Genomic DNA, 21,133 nt, shown 5'->3' with positions numbered 1-21,133 from the left:
CTTAACGAAGGCGTGAGTTGTTTTGTATTCATTAAATACAAAGCAGGATTGATTTGTTAGCGTAAAAAGTTCAAAAGTTACAAACTTTTAAGAAGCCGCCATGTTGGAAATGTCACTGTGTGTGTGACCCTTGTATGGTCCCTTTGCCAAACACAAATATCCTTCATGAACATTTCTTTACACCTTATTTGTTTGAATGTTCTGTCCGTCCAGTCTAACGTTGACGGTCAGACTTTCAGCGACGGCGGCGCTCTAATGCAACATGACAGTAAAACCTACACACTGTATAACTCTCACAGTGACCCACGTGGCTGCCACTGACAGCAGTAAACTTTTTTCTCGGAGCAGTTTGACCCAAAAATAAACTTTGGAGAATGCACCTTGTTATGCAATGTCCACTAACTCTCACACTGAAAACAAACGACACTGTAACACCGCGAAAACAACAAAGAGAGGCAATAAATAAATTGCAGCACTAATGTGTCGCTGTCGAGCGTGATCAGCGACCACTGCTGGTCCTTCAGGAGCACCTGTCAGCCTATTGATTAGCACCAGCAGCTTGAATTCCTGTCTACAGAGGACTCTGCACCACCCTGCAGCCTTTTTACTGCTACTTTAGTAAATCAACACAGGCTGTGATCATTTGTTTAATGGGTTTTCAAGCTACTGTCAAAGTTTTCACAGGTTGTTTCAGGCAGATTATAAACCTGAAGTAACCAAACAAACGATGCTGATTCAAGCTAACGAACCCGACGATTCAAATGATGTTTCTTTGGACACATTCAGTGCTCTCAGCTCACCACAAGAGGACATTGTGCCTCACTGAATAGCACTTTCTGTCCGGATCATCTTTCGTGCATGTACATAAGCCGAGCCATATCTCTTCCTCATAAAAAAACGAGAAATAAAACTTGATCCTCGTCTATCTGCGGTCGGGCCTTTCCTCCGCGCTGGGATAGTGTGACGCGCTGGCCGGCCTCTTTTGCATTCCTGTGCGGCAGCGATCGTTCCTGCGCCAGACTATCGCTTATTCTTTCTTTTATCATGTCAATGTGTTGCTCAATGTCACTTATGTCTGTTATTATGAGGGGTTATTGCCCCTGCAGAGCACGTGTTGATGGCAGGATGATAAAGCTTGGAGAATGTCTAAACTGCTAATTCTTGTGCTGAATTATTCCTCCACTGCGCCCCTTCCTCAGTGTCTCGCTCCTCTCGCTGGCCCGGCCACCTTCCTCAGCAGAAACCAGTTGAGCCGTCACTCAATGCGCCCCCCTCCTCCTCCTCCCCTCTGGATGATCTCCTGTCTCGCTCTCTCACCTTCTCCCTTCGTCTTATTCCACTGACCATGCATGTTCCAAAAACAGATCTCATTTTCATCTACAACCCCCCCCCACCCCCTCCACTGCACCCCACCACCACCACCACTCTCCTGCATTACCTCTTTTCCAAATCCAATCCTCGTCCCCCAGTTCCTGTCCAACTCCACCATCTCACCTCCCCATTACTCCACCTCAGCTCCCCCCCTCCCAAAAAAAAAACGCCATATCCTCCCATGCTGGAATTTGGAGGCGTGTGTCCTCGGGGTGTCCACCAATCCTGACCCCCTTGGTGGTATAAAACCCTGAGCGTGCCTGCGCTTATTCGCTCTTTCTGTCAGTCCAGCACTCCTGAATTGGAGGGTGCCACACTTCTAGGTGAGGGTGGTGGAACAAGGGAAAAAACTGCAGAGAACAACAAGAAGCACAAAGAGCGCGGATAGGCACGGTTAGACAGGGAATCTCTTGTCTATCCAGAAAGGATGGAGAACTCACACATGAAGGTTCCGGCTGAATGCCTGGCTTACTTCGGGGTCAACGAGAACGCCGGTCTCACCCCCGACCAGTTCAAGAAGAACCTGGACAAGTACGGCTTCAATGGTGAGAGAGCGGGCATCGGGGATGGGGTGGGAGGCCGATGAGAACTTCTTATTTCATTGTCAAAGAAACATTTGAGAGTTTGTGAATATTCCAAACAGTAGGGAGGCTTTAGCTAAGACAGTTTGTGAGACTGCTTTCCGGAGCGGAGACACTTTCTGTGTTGGGTGCTGGGTGGAGGTTGCACATGGGGATGCTTTTTCAGAGAGGAGTCGCAACAGCTGGTAGAAACGCAGAGACATTGAGAAGCAGAGACTTTGAGGGCTTTGAAGAGCTATTTAAAGATAGCCAAAGAAGATGGCTGGAGAGCGAGAGAGACAGGTGATGGCTCAAGAAGCTTCCTGGGTGATATATGGGGCGGGCGTTAACAGGAGGGAGGGATAATTTTAGGCCGGGTCAAAAGGGGAGGTCCTTAGATGGCTTATGGCTGAATGATCTGGAATATGATTGCTAATCAATAACCAGTGGAATGGCCATTTATATGTCTCTATGGTGTTAAAGTTTAAAAGCAGTGACTCTCTTGTTTTAGGGTGATGTTTCTGTTTGCTTCACGTACTGCGCTGCGGCGTCTTTAGGCCCGAGCGAACATGATGCAAAGCTTTAGGGCGCACATGGGTTTTTAAGGAGCCACATTTATCAGCATGAAGTTTCTTTCTGAACAATAACCAAACGTTTTCTTTTTGTCTTCCTCTTCCACCTCTGCGTCCGACTCCAGAGCTGCCCGCTGAGGAGGGTGAGTGTTTGTCCGGCCGCATTTTGACACCTGATAAGACCATTGTTAAAACTCCCACTCATCTACAAACACACATCTAGGCAACATTGTGACACATGTTAATGACACTTTACTTACCACTGGACATTATCATCTCACATGTGCTGAAATACTCTTTCATATAGTACGATATTCCATCACTGAACATATTCTTGTGTCATTCAGGTAAGAGCATCTGGGAGCTGATCGCTGAGCAGTTCGAGGACTTGCTCGTCAGGATCCTGCTGCTGGCTGCCTGCATCTCTTTTGTAAGTTTGTTTAACACTTTGCTTTTTTCACGTCACACTCACTTTTAACTCAGTCGCAGGATTTCCTCAGAGACATAATAAAGTAAGAAAATCTGCAAAATGGGTTCAAACTCTTTACTTCATTTTATGAAAGAATACACCCTCACAGATCTCATTAACAGAAATAAACTTCTCAGATTAAACTCTGGCAGCTACCGCTAATGAGTTTTCTCACTTTAGCATTTTGGCTCAGTCATCTCTGGCCCCTCTTGCGGTCTTGATAGCCAACTGCATGCCACTCTAAAAAACCCATCACACAAACTTGCAGTAAACAAGCCGTAGTTCACATCATTTCTGTCACTTTGTCAAGATGACCCCTCGTCTCTCTCCAAGTCCCTCCACCCCTCGATGTATTTTTGAGGAGGACAACTTGAGAGGAGGGAGACGGATTGCGAGGGGCTCGTAGGAGGTGTATTAATTCCTTTGCCCAGCTTTCACCCCTTCGGGGCAGCTGTCACGATGGCCTTAGAAGGCGAATATTGAGGAGCCAGTGAGAGACGGGGGGTCAGGGAAGTATAGGGGGGCTGAGGGGTAAGGGTTTATTTTAAGAAAGCCCCGAGCTGAGGAGAGAAACTGAATCCTTCGGGAAAGGTCAGGCGTGAAGGAAGGAACGAAGATCCTCCGCAGAGAGAGGGTTCAAGTCAGAAGGAGCGAGGAGTTATGGGACATTGAGATCAAATTAAAAACAATTATGTAATCGTATCATGACATGCAAAAATAATCTCTAAATAACAGCAAAAATGTGCATTTTTTCACATTGTTTGCATGTGTTTATGCAGCCTGAAATCGCCCCTCATATTATGCAAACTTAACATCTTACATACAAAGTTATAAACCCGCAAGGCATCTCAATGAACACATTTACCTCAGTGTTCCATTTGGGACACTGTTTGCATGCTGTTTCACACTGTTTCACGTTACGCTGCTCTTTGTCTCCGTGACCTCAGGTGCTGGCCTGGTTTGAGGAGGGCGAGGAGACTGTCACCGCCTTCGTTGAACCCTTCGTCATCCTTCTTATCCTCATCGCTAACGCTGTTGTTGGAGTGTGGCAGGTCAGTGAAAGAACCGGCGTGTTGAGCAACGCCACATGTCGACTGCAGCTGTGACAGAAAGTACACAGGTTCCGGTTACGCGGTCGCTCAACCCGTAAAACGATCGCCGATGCAACGCCAGAGAGTTATATTAGAAGATAAATAAGTGACTATTTGAGCTGCGGGTTTCAGAGCCCTTGCCCAGTCTCTCTTTCGACTGCGGCGTCTGTTTTCATTATTCACATTATGCAAGTCACGCCATGAAGTAACTGCTGCTGTCGGGCGTCAGTCGCTGTGAGGACAGTGTTGTTGTGACATCCCCGCCAAGTGTCTAAATCAGCTGCTCGGTCCTGTTCTCCTCTTTGAAAACAGACTTTTGCAACCTGCTATTAGAAGATCATCTTAAGCTTAGACTCATGCACACCTTAATAACTGGTGTTTAGTTGAGAATAACGACAAGAAACAACAGATTGTAACCTAAGCTGGAATAGTGCATCATAGATTTGATCTACTCATAAATCCTCAGTCGGTTGTGTATCACTGTGAGACTGCTAGCACCAGAGCGAGGTCACAATGAGTGTAGTTTACATTCAACATGGACAAACAGGCGCGTGCGTATTATCTGCATTGAGCCTGGTTGAAAGCGTGCGAATGCTTATTTCTGACGTTATGTTTTGGACTCTTTAACGACTCTTTGTATCTTTTTGTTTGTCGCGTGCCACAGGAGCGTAACGCTGAAGATGCCATCGAGGCTCTCAAGGAGTACGAGCCTGAGATGGGCAAGGTCTACCGTTCTGACAGAAAGAGTGTGCAGAGGATCAAGGCCAGAGAAATCGTCCCCGGAGACATCGTGGAGGTGTCCGGTAAGGAACGCACACGTTGTTGATTCACACAGTCGACAAGTCTAATTACAATGTAGCTGCGAAAAACATGCTTCGATTCCTGTTGAGGGAGAGAAAGGCAGACATGCATCCAGCATGTATGTATGTATGCAGGCTGATGGCAAAGCCGCGTGTCTTTTTAAGGCAATGTGAGCGCGGCAGGATGGAGCAGCACTGCTGTGAAAACATGCTGACTGAAGGAAAGCAAAATCAGTGGAGTATAAATACCCTCACCAGCACCTGCCGCACCTCTTCTCCCCTCCCTGCCATTCCCTGCGTCTGTTCATTTGTCAGTGTACACCTGTTGCCTCTAGCTGCCCCCCCCCCACACACACACACAGACCCCCCCCCACCTTACATGTGTGGTTTATTCTTATTGGGCCACCCAATTAATTAATAATCATTTAACATTTTTACATTTTAAAAAATTTGACCATCATGTTAGACGTAACTTTAATCATCACAGGTGCTACGTACAACCAGTGTTACTTAAATGCTATGGAGGTGCATTTCCTGACAGAAAGTAGTCCACAATTTTATGTTTAAAATGTGTAGTTAATAACAACAACTCATTTTAATGATGCTTTCTGTTTGATTCCCACAGTCGGTGACAAAGTCCCCGCTGACATCAGGCTCGTTTCCATCAAGTCCACCACCCTGCGTGTCGACCAGTCCATCCTTACTGGTACGCTTTCACCCTTACCTCTGAGATACCTCTTCTTCTGCCTAAACTCTTCAGGCAGTTTTGAGTTCATTTCCTGTTTTCTCTCTCAGGTGAGTCCGTCAGTGTGATCAAGCACACTGAGGCTGTCCCCGACCCCAGAGCCGTCAACCAGGACAAGAAGAACATGCTTTTCTCTGTAAGTGCCATAATATCAATATATTACCTTCATTTTCTTTTCTTTTACCTGTGTGCTCAACCCTGCCGCTCTCCTCCTTAGGGCACTAACATCGCTGCCGGCAAGGCCATCGGCGTTGCTGTCGCCACCGGAGTCTCCACTGAGATCGGCAAAATCCGTGACCAGATGGCCGCCACCGAGCAGGAGAAGACTCCCCTGCAGGCCAAGCTCGACGAGTTCGGCGAGCAGCTGTCCAAGGTTATCTCCCTGATCTGCGTTGCCGTCTGGGCTATCAACATCGGCCACTTCAACGACCCCGTCCACGGTGGCTCATGGATCCGTGGTGCCGTCTACTACTTCAAGATCGCCGTCGCTCTGGCCGTGGCCGCCATCCCTGAGGGTAAGAGGGGACCAGGAAGCGACTGTTTGATCCTCCGCCGGTTGCATGTCACGCTCACATCCCTCTTCTTCGCTCTCAGGTCTGCCCGCTGTCATCACCACCTGCCTGGCCCTCGGTACCCGCCGTATGGCCAAGAAGAACGCCATCGTCAGAAGCCTGCCCTCTGTGGAGACCCTGGGCTGCACCTCCGTCATCTGCTCCGACAAGACTGGCACCCTCACCACCAACCAGATGTGTGTGACCAAGGTGGGTGTCAAACATTATTCTGACTACAAAAAGGAGTCTACAAAATCTGCCTGCAACAAAATTCAATTAAAACTTCTTCTTCTTCTTGTTCTTCCGCCGCAGATGTTCATCGTCAAGGGCGTTGATGGCGACCATGTCAGCCTTGATGCCTTCGATATCTCTGGATCCAAGTACACCCCCGAGGGCGAGGTGTAAGTTGCTTTTTCATCGTTCAAAATCGTGCAGATGTTAAAGGGCACATAGCATCTCTCATAGCAATTCTCTTTTCCTCTTTAGTTCCCAGGGAGGTTCCAAGACAAACTGCAGCGCATACGACGGCCTTGTTGAGCTTTCTACCATCTGCGCCCTGTGCAACGACTCCTCTCTCGACTACAACGAGGTAACGTCTTAAAGTCACGCAGCGTATTTGCTTTCGCTGAAACCTTCCAACCGTCCACAATTTAACAAATTCTCTCCGTCTTTCCGATTTTCTCCAGTCCAAGAAGATCTTTGAGAAGGTCGGTGAGGCCACTGAGACCGCTCTGTGCTGCCTGGTTGAGAAGATGAACGTGTTCAACTCCAACGTGAAGAACCTGTCCAGGATTGAGAGAGCCAACGCCTGCTGCTCCGTGAGTTTCCTCCCGCCGTTTGCTACACGTCGAGGATAGCACACATACACTCTAATATTACATTTAGGCCAAAGTAGAAGGCTTTTCTTTAAAACCCCTTTTGTCCAACAGGTGATCAAACAGCTCATGAAGAAGAACTTCACCCTGGAGTTCTCCCGTGACAGGAAGTCCATGTCCGTGTACTGCACTCCCACCAAGGGTGATGGTGGCGCCAAGATGTTCGTGAAGGTCAGTTGCTTACCTCAACCTTCTGTCTGAACATTTTCACCGTGTCGCATTCAAAGTGACGCAAAATAATCGCCCTGTGTCCTCCGTAGGGCGCCCCCGAGGGTGTGATTGAGAGGTGCGCATATGTGCGCGTTGGCACCACCCGTGTGCCCCTGACCAACGCCATCAAGGAAAAGATCATGTCCGTCATCAGGGACTGGGGTACCGGCCGTGACACCCTCCGTTGCCTGGCCCTCGCCACCCGTGACACCCCACTGAAGGTTGAGGAGATGGTCCTCGAGGACTCCACCAAGTTCGCCGATTACGAGGTGAGAACCAAAGGACTCGATGGACTTGATATTTAAATGTGTGACTGCCACTAAGACTACATGTAACAATTCAAATTGACTTCAATCGTCCTCCCTCCTCAGATGGACCTGACCTTTGTTGGCTGCGTTGGTATGCTGGATCCCCCCCGCAAGGAGGTCACTGGCTCCATCGAGCTGTGCAGAGATGCTGGAATTCGTGTCATCATGATCACTGGTTAGTACTATGGATAAGATGGATGTTGTCCTCATCAGTTAAACATAAACAATAGTGTATTTGAGATCTGAGCACCTGTATTGTGCTATAAATCTTTGTATAAACAGCCACTGAAACTGTATCTACTCCAGTAGTTGCTTAATAAATCCACTTTCATTTCACTCAGTCCACCAAACTTCTCCTTCTTCATGTTTCAGGTGACAACAAGGGAACCGCCATCGCTATCTGCCGTCGTATTGGCATCTTCACCGAGGAGGAGGATGTTGAAGGAAAGGCCTACACCGGACGTGAGTTTGACGATCTGCCCCTCCACGAACAGTCCGAGGCTGTGCGCAGGGCTTGCTGCTTCGCCCGTGTGGAGCCATCCCACAAGTCCAAGATTGTGGAGTTCCTGCAGGGTTACGATGACATTACTGCTATGGTGAGACCTCAGCAGATTAGCATGCAGCGTGTCCGTGTGTGTGTGTGTGGCTTGAAAGCCGTTTGACTCACGCTTCCTCTCCTCCACTTCCAGACTGGTGATGGTGTGAACGATGCCCCTGCCCTGAAGAAGGCCGAGATCGGCATCGCCATGGGCTCTGGCACTGCCGTTGCCAAGTCTGCCTCTGAGATGGTCCTGGCTGACGACAACTTCTCTTCCATTGTGGCTGCTGTTGAGGAGGGCAGAGCTATCTACAACAACATGAAGCAGTTCATCCGCTACCTCATCTCCTCCAACGTCGGTGAGGTCGTCTGGTGAGTGGCGCCCCCACACCTGAACGCCTCACGTCGGCCATCTTTCCCTCCGTCTTCTACCTTCCCTCTGATGTTTTATGTCCTCTCTCCCTCTCTCAGTATCTTCCTGACTGCCGCCCTGGGTCTGCCCGAGGCTCTGATCCCCGTCCAGCTCCTGTGGGTCAACCTGGTGACTGACGGTCTGCCCGCCACCGCTCTGGGCTTCAACCCCCCCGATCTGGACATCATGGGCAAGCCCCCACGTTCCCCCAAGGAGCCCCTGATCTCTGGCTGGCTGTTCTTCAGATACATGGCTATTGGTGGTAAGTAGGACTTCAGAGATTGTGTTATTGATTGAGCTAAATGCAGGACAAACACTTTGAAACACTGACATGGTATCCTTCCCTCACAGGATACGTCGGTGCTGCCACTGTTGGTGGTGCTGCCTATTGGTTCCTGTACGACTCAACTGGCCCCGGCGTCACCTACTACCAGCTGGTGTGTTATCGCTTCTCTTTTTTATGTTGTCTTTCAAAAACACTCGCCAGACACTTGATAACCTCCCCTCTTCTCTCTCTCTCTGTGCAGTCCCACTTCATGCAGTGCTGCGATGAGAACGAGGACTTCGACGGCGTTGAGTGCGTGATCTTTGAGGCCGCTCCCCCCATGACCATGGCTCTGTCCGTGCTGGTCACCATTGAGATGTGCAACGCCCTCAACAGGTAAACATAAACATGTGTTGTTACACACCAGTTGAAGATCCTGCCTTTCATTTATCAGGTAACACAGACAGTTATTCTCATCATGTTTTTCCTTCTTCCAGCTTGTCTGAGAACCAGTCTCTGGTGCGCATGCCCCCATGGAGCAACTTCTGGCTGCTTTCCGCCATGTCCCTCTCCATGTCCCTGCACTTCATGATCATCTACGTCGACCCTCTGCCCGTAAGCCAGCCAGCCAGAGCACCCTGCAGTTAAACATCTGCGCGTGCGTCGCGGTTGCAGTTCTGACTCTCGCTCTTTTGCCCCCCAACAGATGATCTTCAAGTTGACCCACTTGAGCACGGAGCAATGGATGGTCGTCCTGAAGCTTTCCTTCCCCGTCATCCTCATTGATGAGGTGCTGAAGTTCGTGGCCCGCAACTACGTTGAGAGTAAGTAGCCTTTACGTTTCAGCCCACTTCTCCTAACATATAATCATCCTAAAATAACCTTTTGAACAATCTTAATGATTTAATTCTGTCATATTTTTGTTAATTATCATTCATATTTTAACATTTATCATCCTGTCACATCCTCTCATCTATTTACAAATCCATCATCAGTTCATTAATACCTGTTTCCATCTCCCTGATCTCTCTCTTCTCTCCATTCATCATTAACTCATTAAACCTCTCTTGTTTACAGAGTAAATTCTGTTCTCCCACCACCATTAGCCTGTAACCAAAGCAAGGTACTCCTCAGCCCTCACTGCTCGTGTCATCCCTGTGTATCTGTTTGTGTGAACGTTGGTGTATTTGGTTTGTTTCTTGCCCTCATGGATCCGTCTTCAGTCGTGCCTGCTGTTTATATCTTTGCAGTCCTGTGTTAGTCGAACTCTGGGTTCTTCCGACTTCTTAACGATGTCATTATTGAAAAATTAAAAATCTGTCATTATGACAGTATGAGAGAGGAGACCCCAGAGTGCTGCTCTCTGTATCTTAGTTTCCTTTTAGATCTTATGGGCTCACCTCGAAGATGCTGCTGTCGGTGTTTGTTTTTGTGTCTGTTGTAGGAGTTTGTCAGACGCCAGTTCTGTTTGTCCCTATTTAGCATTAATAAGCAGCATATAAACATTAAGTAAACCCTTTATAACGCACTACAATGTCTTTTATTTTAAGTGTTTAAAGTAGAAATAACAGGAAGTTGGTATATTGGAGGACAGCATAGTTTACACAGTTGTAATTAGCAGAATGTGTCTTTAATAAGGACGTTATGATCGTTAGTTATATGTTAGTTTCTGCTTATAACAACATTGTAATGTGTTATAAAGAAGTTATTATCTGTGTGTATATTGCTTATAAATAAGGGGGGATTAATGTAAAGGTTTTTGCTCAAAGCTAGTTGCTGTAACGATCTTGAAAATAGTGTTTTCTGTCGAGAAGCATCACTGTACTTTTCTGTGAGGCCTGGTGAATCTACATTCTTTTGCTTTAAGGAGCCAGATGGTCACATTTAGTCCCATATCATGATCTTTAAAAGCTTTCCATCCACGTTTATTGAAAGTTCACCCACCTGTAGCTTAAAATGTGAATTGATCCTCTCATGTAAACGCAGCAGCAGTATTGCATAGCGCTTAGGACGACTTAAGATGCTTTGGCCTGCAGTTAGAAGCAATTGTCTTGCTGCTTTTACAAGATTCAATGTCGGACACAGTTTATGTTTTATAGATTATTCTTGCTTTCCATTATATAGCCGATCATGTGTCCCTTTCCGTGTCTGATCTATGCCTTTTCTCTCCACCAGTTACAGAAAAATAGAGATGTAGAAGAAGAGGATCTTAAGGGTTGGAGAGAGAGAGAGAGGCGGAGGAGATAAAGAAGATGATCAAAACCAAAGAGGGGAGCCGTAGTGAGCCAACCAATAGAAGAGAGAGGAGAAAACACAGGAAAACGTACAAAAAAACAACAAAACTTGTCAAAAATCTACATAAACACAGCCTCTATATAAGGAAGAAGATTGAATTAAAAGGGAAGTATCCCTCACAATAAAGTATTCAAATATTTAAGATTTTATGCTAAAATAAAGAATGTATTAAAAGTGATTTTTTGTTAAACTTGGATATCCTCAGCTGTTGTGTTTTTGTGTCCTCTGTCCATTTTCATATGATTGACTTTCCAGCTCATTACTTTTAGTCTTTGTCGCTCGTGTCTCGTGCAGCCTCCCTGCTTTGGCTGGGCTCTGTACAGTGTGGTGTAGGGTTGCAAAATGACTTCATATGGGCAGAAAAAAACCCCACATGCCTGCAGCTGCCGGCGCTCTCTATAGGCTCCATGCGCTCAGCGGACTCTGTTGGAGGTCTCATGACGTAAAATGGGCATGTCCACTCAGTCACAACACTTTTGGTCTTATATATTGTTTACGTGATAAGCTGCAATAAAATGATGATTACAAACTCCTATTTGTATTGTGGAGCACATTTTTATTGAGCACACATCGGATTATGTTCCTCTGTATCACACATCAGGAGGTGGAATGATTACACTGCTTAACAACCAGCCTTATAACTCAAAGAAAATCATTTTGATTCATTTTTTGTTTTGGTTTTTCACTCATGACATATTTTCTGACAGAACATGTCTGTGTCAGTTCTTTGGTCATTGCAGAGCTGCACCAACTTGGAAAACTCTCTCTCTCTCTCATAAATCTGTTAGATCTGGGTCCTGAACGGTATGTCGGTTCCCTTCATTTGCTTCTCATAGTCTTCATCAAACACCTTTGATTGCTCAGCTGTGAAATGGTTCGTCCAATCACCTACTTCACCTGTGAAGAAGCAAAACGAAGACAAGAATACAGTGTTAGAAATATAAATCTATAAACATATACAGTATGTTTTCATTACCAAATAAGAGTTAAGTTCCCTAAACACATTGATTATCTAGCACTTTTTTCCAAGCTGAAATTTTCGAAATGTTTTGCTTTTGTTGGAAAGTTATTCCAAAATGTAAAGGAAGTCTATTGAGCAAACTACAAAATGAAGGGAAAAAAGCAAGTCTTCACATTTAAGAACCTGCAACCACAAAATTTGGGGCATTTATTTTGGAAATGCATTTAAAAGATATAAACAATCATAAAAACAGTTGTAGATTTAAGATGAATTGGGGATAAAAAACAAAGGCAATACATTCAGCAACCTCTAGGGGGCGCCAACGCACTGTTTAATGTGTAGTTACAAGCAGAAGACGGAATATCTTCGTACAACCAATAAAACAAGAGTGGCGAGTTCCGTCTTCCTGATTCTGTCGTATTTTGTATTGACTTAAAAGGTTAATTTAACTGTATTGCATTAATATATAGTTATTCCCCTCCTCCCTGTGTCTTTCTATAAGTATACTGATTCACCTTTTCTCATAAACGGAGAGATGGACTGGTCAAAAACCGGCTTGGGGACGCAGGAGTAGTTGGCCATCGGGTTCTCCTTCATGCTCTTAAACGACGTGAGCTCAACGATTCGACTGATGACGTCATCAGGGAGCGACAAGTCCAGGTACCTCATGATGCGCTCCACCTCCCGCCGAGGATTCTGAAGGAGTAAATATGATCGTAGGTGTGTGAACAACATGTTATGGTATAACTGGGTCCACGTGTTGAAGAAAAGTTAACTCATTACCTCTTTCATGTCTTCATAGAAGAGGTAAAGGATGTTTCTCTTCTCTCTCTCCGCCCACCAACCTTTCACATGGTCATACCAGGAGCCCCAGGACACTGCAGAAACAAACATAATGACCATTAATTCTGCTGCATAGTTGATAAGGTTAGTTACGTTCTGACAAGGCACTATCAAAACTTTTTTTTTCAGTAAAACTGTGTGTTTGATCACTTTAAAGTCAATAATTTAATAGTTTCAATGTTGTGAAAAGTTCTGTAATTACCTCTTTAATTTGTCAAGAAAACTCCCCAATGAACATTTAATTGACATAACCTTCTGGGATAGGGCTGCAGCGTATGTAGATATAAATCCATTTATTATCACCTTTTTTAATATGTAAGTCTAATTGTAATCAATTAGACTTTATTTTTAATGCATTTTTATGCAAGTTAATGCAACTCAAAGTGCTTCACACTATACAACCCCTTACACACAAAACAATAAAATGATACATGACTTTGTAATTAGTATAGCAGTAAATAATAGCAACTTTCAATAAGAATTAAGTACAAATAGAAACATCTACTGAGGAGACACTATCATTCATGTCATCAATATACAGAGTTGTTAAACTTTCTCAATAACTGAAATACTATATTTGATTTAATTATCAATATCTATCATTGTAAAATATGCCGTCTTATTAGAAATTAAGAAGCTTTAAACTTACAACTACTGATTCTTTGGCCACTTGGGGGCAAGCTCTAAACGTAGTTATGTTATATTATCACCAATAGTAGACCGCTATTAGCTGAAGACTGTATAATAGACGTAGTCACCCATTGGTTTCTCAACTGCGTAAATAAAGGTGTGACTGTCAGCAGTTGTTCTTGATCACACTGCAGAAGTCAAGAGAACTTGTGTCACATAGCTTATAGAATCTCAGGTGAGAGAGCAGTGGGTGAACGACACGTACCAGGAAACTTAAAATAACTACTGTTCGCCATAATCTCTCCAACAATAATCCTGACTCCTATGAATGTATAGATTTGTGTGTTGGTAATTTCCTGGTTCAGGTTGAAGCTTTGTGCAAACATAAATAATCAGTTCTACTGAAGGTAAGACGACACTCAGGAATGCGATTTAATCAACTTACACTCTCCCTGCATGAACTTGTGGATGTATCCCTCCCATGGCCCGGGCTCAGGCTGGGTCTTATTCATACAGTCGAAGTGAAAGTAGCTCACCATGTTGTCTTTGGCATTGCGTGCCACGTAGATCGTCTTTACACGCGAGAAGGAGGTAAAAAAGGGATTAATAACAACAATACAGACAATAGGTAACTTAATATTTTATAGGCATTGATTGGTCACCTCTACCCCTGTTTACGTGCCTTCTATCATGAACCTTTTACCTTGTTAACGTGCATTTATTGTTCTGTGTGAAGCAATAAAATTCACTGCAGGATTTTGCCCTTAGGCGAGTCTCACCTTGCACTTGTTTTCCCAAAACCCAGGAGGCACCAGCTGGAAAGGGAAATGTGTTTTGATAACTCTTGGGGGATCCATTTTTCTGAGAAGATCGAGACCTGAAAAACAAGTTCATGGAAAGGATTTGTACACACGAAAGAGTTTAAACAGAGTTGTTCCAAACTTTTTCTGTTTCATGTTGTGCTTAAGTTCAGAAAGTCACTCAAATGCAGCATAGATTTCCCCAAGTACTTTATGACCTTCAGCTGAGGTGTTTTAGGTATATTTATATAACAAGTACAGATTCATTTATCAAGTTATGACATGTAAAATTTGAAGACGATACTTCAATTATTTTTTATACATTTGGACAGAGCCATGCTAAAGCTAAGCTTAGCTAACTGGCTGCCGACTGTAGCTTCATATTTACTGTACAGACTAAGAGTGGTAACTCTCATCTAACCCTCACAAAAATGCAAATACGCTTATTTTCCAAAATGTCATACATTTTCCTTAAGATGCTCAAACCACATAATTAGCCTTTTATAGCCATACAATGGCAAAGAGACGGCATTAGCAAGTAGCTAACTAGCTAACAGAGTCAAGCATCGAGACAGGTAAAAACAAAGTCAAAAGATGGTGGAAACCGAAGTATTCGTACGACACACGGTCGAAACAACTACAAACTAATTGCCAAAGTTATAAATGATAAATAAAAAATATATTACACAATTTTAAACAGGAAAAATAACGTGTAGCTACAGGCTTAATGGGTTTAGCTTAATGAAAGCTGATGTAGATTTCAGTTAAAGACCTCTTGCAACTTTACATATTCAAATCTGTGAGTATGGTCATTTTTTAGCTGGGGGGGAAATGTTCAAATAGCTGCTCAAACCCCGTAGGCAGCCATTTGTACTAATGCAATGGCAGAGAGACGTTAGCAACAAGCTAACAGAGTCAAGTGTTTAGTGAGGTAAAATAATGGCTCTTTTACCTTGATTAAGATCGAGGAGAAGTTTTAATGAAAACCTTGAGTTCTGACATGTCACAGCTAGACCTTGTTGGATGATATATATTCAAAAATAATATATATAATATTATAATAATGTTTTTATGAAAGCCAGAGGATAAAAGTGCACTCGGCGTGGATAAAAAAGGGGGGGGATTTGGAAACAGCTCAACCCTCAAACCTGACTTTGTTTCAGAAATGTATTAACTATATAGACTTATGTACTTTTAAAAAAAAAAGCAACCACACAAACATATCCATCACACACACCTGAGGGGATGGGTGGGGGGGAGCAGATCTCCAGGAAAGGGCTGCGGACAGGCGTGGGGGCTCGTTTGCAGGCCTCAGCGTCTCCGTTGTGAAGAAGCAGGTCAACGATCTCCTGAGTCCATGTGGTCCCTTATTTCCCAAAACAAACAGATAACACTGAGTTAAATAAATATGGACACTTTCCAGGCATCGAATACTAACAGTTACACCATATTACACCTTCACTAACTTAACAAACTTGTTGAAACAAGTATGAAAACTGGGTCTAAACTCAAGTTTACAGAAATGATAAATGTCCTGTCAGGCACTTTGATGGTAACACAGTCATGTCATTCTTTATGGTGTCTTTAACACCACAAATACATACTTGAAAGAATCACTCTGAAGGACAAACATGAGGTTTTAGGGAAATTTAATCCCCTTTATTTTCTTTCAAGAAGAAGTCCATATCAACTCTTCAAAACCTTAAATCTAGAGTAGCTACTTTTTCTTTATATTCATTCTGTTTCAATACTTTTTTTTGACTCTCTGTTTTGTCAGCGTCAGCACACCCGTGATGGTATTTCAGCGATGATAGAAGTAGTCATATCCTTCACTTAAGTTAAAGTAAAACACAGTGAAAATACTCTGATACAGGCTAAAGTCAATGAAAAGAATAAGTACGCAAGTAAATGTGAACAGCACCAAAGTTCCAAAAGTAAAGGTACTAATCATGCAGAAAACTGAACTTTTTATTGGATGCATAATGTGCAACTTTTTACTCTTGTAGGAACTGATTTATATGCTGTTAATATACTGTTGGGTATTGTAGTCCATTACAGTGCATCATACTTTAAAAGATTATTATGATTTTTATGCAAACTCTTATTCTGAAAAGTAACTAAAGATGTCAAATAAAGGCATGACATGGCATTTTTACAAAGGCACCTCTTGTCTTCCATAAGAGTTAGTATGGAATGTGATTGCCGGATGTCTCCTGTCTTATATCAAACAAATACAACCATGCACTATTATAATTTGGCAATATAAAACAGATTTAAATCTGAGTGTTGTAGTAGCAGAGAATGTAGAAACTTGCAGCACTTGAAATTTGCACCTGTGTAAAAACACAAAAACCATCTCCTGTCTAAATCTGATTACCCTCCAACAGATGGAGCTTCTCATCCTGGAGCACCTCTGTGAGTACCTGCTTTGGGGTAGGTGGCGATGAGGAGGTCAGAGGGGTCCGGACGGAAAGCCCAGATGGAGTCAAAGTTCTGGGCGATGTAGCTCATGAGAGGGATCCCTCTGATCGGGATGAGAGGGAAGCGGACGATGGACTGTTGGGCCTTCTCGATGGCTTCGCTGAAGGTTAACTCTTTCTCCTGCGACATGACTCACACTTTCTCAGAGGACTGGACAGAATGAAGAAGCAGAAGTTTGAGGACGTCTGGTCCCTCCTGGATTCCTGTTTTCTCCTCTCTCAGCTGGCTCCTGGCGCCTTGTCAAACCTTCCCAGCTGATGTGCTTTTGTGTGAAACTCGAGCTCACAATCACTGCGTACGCATCCTCGTCACTCTTTCGTCATCACTCTTGCTGTCCAGGAACTCTTTGGTCCTCTGAAACCAAAAGAAGAATCTCCCTGAAGTCTCACAAAAAAGTAGTCCTTCCTGAAGCCTCTCCTGAGTGCTTCAGTGGCTCTAAAAATGTTTCTTTTCACCCTCCTTCTATCTTTGTAACCTGTCTGTCTGAGTGCTTGTTCCAGGTTCTTGTCCGTCTGCGATCTCTGGAACTTGCACAGGGAGACCTACGCTAAAGTGCCCTTATGTAACGCTCACGGTTGCGTATGAACTCCACTTTTGCTCACTATGAGATCTTCCTGTGTAATTTGAGGAAGGACATGGGAGGGCCTAGTAAGAGCTCTGCACGGGGGGAACTTTACAAAGACAACAAAAGAGATTTGATCTCTAAACAAATGAGCGAACACAATGTCTCTCTGTTTTATTAAAAACAACAAAACTTATTTGCAGGTTTATTAGTATTTATTAGTAAAATATACATGTGACAGGAAACTTGTTCTCTGGCTGAAACTCACCTTTGGACCCAAACTTTCAAAGGGAAAAAACTGAGTCCTAAGATCACATGGCAAACCTCCGTTACTCTTCTTTATGCTCGACAAGCCTGCAAACAACAAATATTGGATGTGTGGATATACAGCTGAGCTGTTTCATGGACGAATTTGTGTTAAAAGTTTTGTTCAGTCAGAAGCAGCTGTTTAGATTTTACATTCCAGGACATCCACACTCAATATCCTGCCAGAGGTAGAAACAATATTTTCACTGAAAAAAAAAGTGGCCTGAAACAACAGAAAGAGGCGTCTTTACAATTCAAAAGGCTGTTTTTGAATAAATGTCTTTTAATGTGCAAAAAACCTTCAGGATAAAAGTCATGTTTAAAGCAAACTGAAATGTAATGACTTTTGAGCTTTACAGCTTTTCTGTTTGTATTTTTCTACACTGTAAAGATGAAGGAATTTAACATAGAAGTATAAATAACACATCAGGCCACAGAGCTGTGTGGTTATGACCGAAGAGGGGAAACAAGGGTGTGCAGACAGGATGTTTTTATCATTGAGGGAAAAGAGAGATAACATGAGGTAACAGGAACCGGAAAGGTTTCCCTCTGAGTTTCTGCTTTTTGCCTCCATAGGTTGTTAATTCACAAACACACACAGACAGAAGGACAGCAAGACAGGGTGTTAGAGGTTAGGGGACAAAGTAGAGGGCTGCATTGGGATTGGGACCCAGCAAATCTTGCGGTAGCGGGTGGTTTAAACTTTGCTGCGGGCGGTGAAAAAATAAACGGAGGGATTTTGTGGGATGAAAATTGTAAAAATATTCCCTTTATGTATGTATATAATCACACTTTCTTGAAAAATGCAAAGGAAGAGAACATATTTTCGTTATGTCATTACTGACAGGTATATTAATACTAAACAATACAATAACGTTTATTCCCTGCAGGCAAGAGAAGACACAAAATCAATGAAACTCTACTGTGCGGGCAGGAATGGTCTGAATTTTTGCGGGTGCGGGCGGGAGTGGAAAACACACGATGCGGGAGCAAGCGGTAAAGAAATCCATCGGGAGCGGGATTAAGAAAACAGTCCCGCGCAGGGCTCTAGTACAAGGGAATGGTTTACAGCAGCAGCCTGTAGTGATTTAGATATCTTTGGGACTGTTGTTTCTCTAGCGAATGGGCGCTTACTTGCTAAGCTAGCAAGCATTAGTTTAACTTGCTAGCTAAATACAGATGATTGGCTAAAAGATTATGGTGGATCGTATCACTTTAATGACGAGTAACATTCACAAAATTAAGTGTCTTCTTGAAATTATCATTATAACATACAAACAGACATTTAAAAAGGCGCACTTGTTGCACTGGTATAGCTCAGTCGGTAGAGCAGGCGCCCCATATACAGAGGCCACAGCGTCTGCAGGTTTGACTCCCACCCTCTGCCCTTTGCACCATGTCAGCCCCCATTCTCTTCTCTTATCAGCTGTCCTGTAAATAAAGTTGAAAAATGCCCCAAAAGTAATCTGTAAAAAAATAAATAAAAGGGCATTTGCCTGTGATGGAATAAATGGTTACATTTGTTATTACACAACATATATAACCTTTTTTTTTAAAAATGTATTTAATATTGGACACTTTGGGCTTCCATACCTACATAGTAAAGACATAAGCAGAAATAGAAAAAGCAGACCTGGTCACTGCTGTGACTAAGGGCAGTGCTTTAAGAGCCTTGAGTGAATTTTCTTCAGCATCAGTCAGTAACAATAACAACAATAACAATACCTTTAGTATCAGTAGTCACAGACCTAAGAAGTACTAACAAACAGTACAAACATACATGAGTAGTTGATAAGGAGTAGATGGTCAGGTGAAGTTTGGATGTTTTCATGGACATTTATTCCTTTTGCACTTTGATTCATTTTTATATTCTGTATTGCTTTGTTCCATTTGTAAGACACGCATGAACTTTACTGAGTGACAAATGTTGTAATCTTCCAGAGACACATTGCAATACATCTAAAAAAAAAAGCTCAAACTTCTGCAATTTCCATGATTTAGGGATTTACACAACTGCCGAAGTACAACACGTTCTTCTCATGTGCTGATCACATGATTCAAATTCGTGCACTTCCACACATTTAAATGGGAGCTCTTTTATATTGCTTCCTTTGCGTGTATGCAGTAGTCAATTAGTGTTTTTTTGGCACAAAACAGCAGACAAATAAGATCCATCAATAAAACAGTATAAACCATTAAAGATTAACAAAGAGGAGTCTATAGCGAGCGAACCTGAGATCAGGGCTGTGGGGCTTTTTTTGCCCTCACAGCTCTAAAATCTGCAAGAGTGGGAGGGAGCGGTGAGTTCACTAACCGGCTCCACCTTCACCTCTAACACACTGTTCATCCTGCATGCGGTAAAGCTGAGAGTCAGGCCTGTGTTGTGCACTGGGTTCTGTAACTCTCAAACACTAATTTCCTACTCAGATTTAATGTGACTTTAATGTTAGTTTGCAATGTGGCCTATATCCTATAAAAAAAGAAGGGTGTCTCTTAAGGACTCTGGCTTGAGGCTTCAAATATCCAACAGGAAACCTAAATTATACCTTGGAGCATGAGGTTTAAAAGATAACGGCATTTGCATTAGCTGCGTTGCGCTCTTTTATTTGAACATGTGATGTTAACAACTGTTTCTCTATGTAAATAAAAAGAATGTGTGGTGTAGATCTCCAGGAACATTGTGTTCACCTCTGATTGGCATTCAGTACAGCCTGCAGGGTGCTGCTAATCTCATCAAGGCCACTGAGGCATACTAAGTATCTCATGAGGAAACTGTGAGGGCTGATTTATCCAATGTATCAGGTCATTGTGTGTCAAAGTTTCCTAAAATACTTTTTAGATGCCCTGTGCAAACAGTCTTTATCGTTCTCAATGTAAAGTGAAACTCAGGAACTTGTTTTAACTATTTACACTCTCCTTGTGTGACCTTGTGACCCCCCTCAGGGCCCGGGTTCAGGTTCATTCGGTCAAAGTGGAAGTATCTCACCAGGTTGTCTTTGTTTGCTATGCAGATATCCTTTACACATGATAAGTGCGAGAGATTGTTGTAAATAATTACATAAATAACACAGAAACGAGGTAAGCTGATGCAGCATTTGTTGTTGGCCTTGTTATGGGATAGCTTTTCTATAGAAGATTAAGGCCTAAGACTTAATTTGTGTAAACTGATATGAACAAACTGGAAGGGCAGTAACTTGTGTTTGTTTCCACTGTGGCATGGATACCTAAAACCTTTGAAGAGTCCAAACATTTCTGATTATCCGAACAGATAATCAGAAATGTGATGTATTTATGGAACAATAGGTCCGTGGAGCTGCAACTCTGACATGTTAGATCTTGTATGATAATTTAGAGGCACAAAATATCTCAGAGGGACTAGCAGTGTGTGGACATAGATTGCACACAGGAGCAAGGGAAAACAGCTCAGCTCAGTTATTACCTCAAATAAAGTCAATTTAATGATCCATAAACTTTGGAATATTGATCAA

At 43.4% G+C, this 21,133-nt stretch overlaps 2 protein-coding genes across 3 annotated transcripts; one reads left to right on the top strand and one right to left on the bottom strand.

Annotated features, from left to right (window-relative positions):
- Positions 1-1,657: 1,657 nt before the first annotated feature.
- On the top strand, positions 1,658-11,597 carry atp2a1l (ATPase sarcoplasmic/endoplasmic reticulum Ca2+ transporting 1, like). Of its 2 annotated transcripts, XM_069664151.1 has the most exons (23): positions 1,658-1,916; positions 2,629-2,646; positions 2,851-2,933; positions 3,920-4,024; positions 4,728-4,866; positions 5,489-5,569; positions 5,659-5,744; positions 5,826-6,123; positions 6,203-6,369; positions 6,472-6,560; positions 6,646-6,748; positions 6,846-6,977; positions 7,089-7,205; positions 7,295-7,513; positions 7,616-7,727; positions 7,925-8,148; positions 8,242-8,462; positions 8,562-8,764; positions 8,854-8,939; positions 9,030-9,163; positions 9,265-9,382; positions 9,474-9,591; positions 10,943-11,597. In XM_069664151.1, exons 1-23 carry the CDS (start codon positions 1,799-1,801, stop codon positions 10,954-10,956), a joined length of 2,985 nt encoding a protein of 994 aa, XP_069520252.1. In that variant the 5' UTR covers positions 1,658-1,798; the 3' UTR covers positions 10,957-11,597. The 2 variants fall into 2 exon arrangements, with proteins under 2 accessions (XP_069520252.1, XP_069520251.1); XM_069664150.1 differs by lacking the exons at positions 1,658-1,916; positions 2,629-2,646.
- An 18-nt stretch (positions 11,598-11,615) lies between these two features.
- sult1st6 (sulfotransferase family 1, cytosolic sulfotransferase 6) lies at positions 11,616-17,330 on the bottom strand. Its single transcript, XM_069664170.1, has 7 exons — positions 16,720-17,330; positions 15,534-15,662; positions 14,276-14,373; positions 13,942-14,068; positions 12,807-12,901; positions 12,539-12,719; positions 11,616-11,959 (listed from the first exon to the last, which is right to left on the bottom strand). The coding sequence occupies exons 1-7, from the start codon at positions 16,904-16,906 to the stop codon at positions 11,847-11,849; spliced, it is 930 nt and encodes a 309-aa protein (XP_069520271.1). The 5' UTR covers positions 16,907-17,330; the 3' UTR covers positions 11,616-11,846.
- Between the last annotated feature and the right edge of the window lie 3,803 nt (positions 17,331-21,133).

The sequence above is a fragment of the Semicossyphus pulcher genome, unplaced genomic scaffold, assembly GCF_022749685.1.
Source record: "Semicossyphus pulcher isolate SPU_LCO1_2020_fin unplaced genomic scaffold, fSemPul1.0.p SCAF_16, whole genome shotgun sequence".
Lineage (NCBI taxonomy): Eukaryota > Metazoa > Chordata > Actinopteri > Labriformes > Labridae > Semicossyphus > Semicossyphus pulcher.
Note: the sequence above shows the minus strand (reverse complement) of the source record. Positions and strands in the feature narration are given on the sequence as shown.

Coding starts and splice junctions, on each gene's coding strand:
- atp2a1l (XM_069664151.1), top strand. CDS start 1,799: ATGGAGAACTCACACATGAAGGTTCCGGCTGAATGCCTGGCTTACTTC. Junction 4,025..4,727: donor CTGTTGTTGGAGTGTGGCAG/GTCAGTGAAAGA, acceptor CGCGTGCCACAG/GAGCGTAACGCTGAAGATGC. Junction 6,749..6,845: donor CCTCTCTCGACTACAACGAG/GTAACGTCTTAA, acceptor GATTTTCTCCAG/TCCAAGAAGATCTTTGAGAA.
- sult1st6 (XM_069664170.1), bottom strand. CDS start 16,906: ATGTCGCAGGAGAAAGAGTTAACCTTCAGCGAAGCCATCGAGAAGGCC. Junction 14,374..15,533: donor CCCCCCACCCATCCCCTCAG/GTGTGTGTGATG, acceptor CTTGTTTTTCAG/GTCTCGATCTTCTCAGAAAA. Junction 11,960..12,538: donor CTCTCCGTTTATGAGAAAAG/GTGAATCAGTAT, acceptor GCTTCTTCACAG/GTGAAGTAGGTGATTGGACG.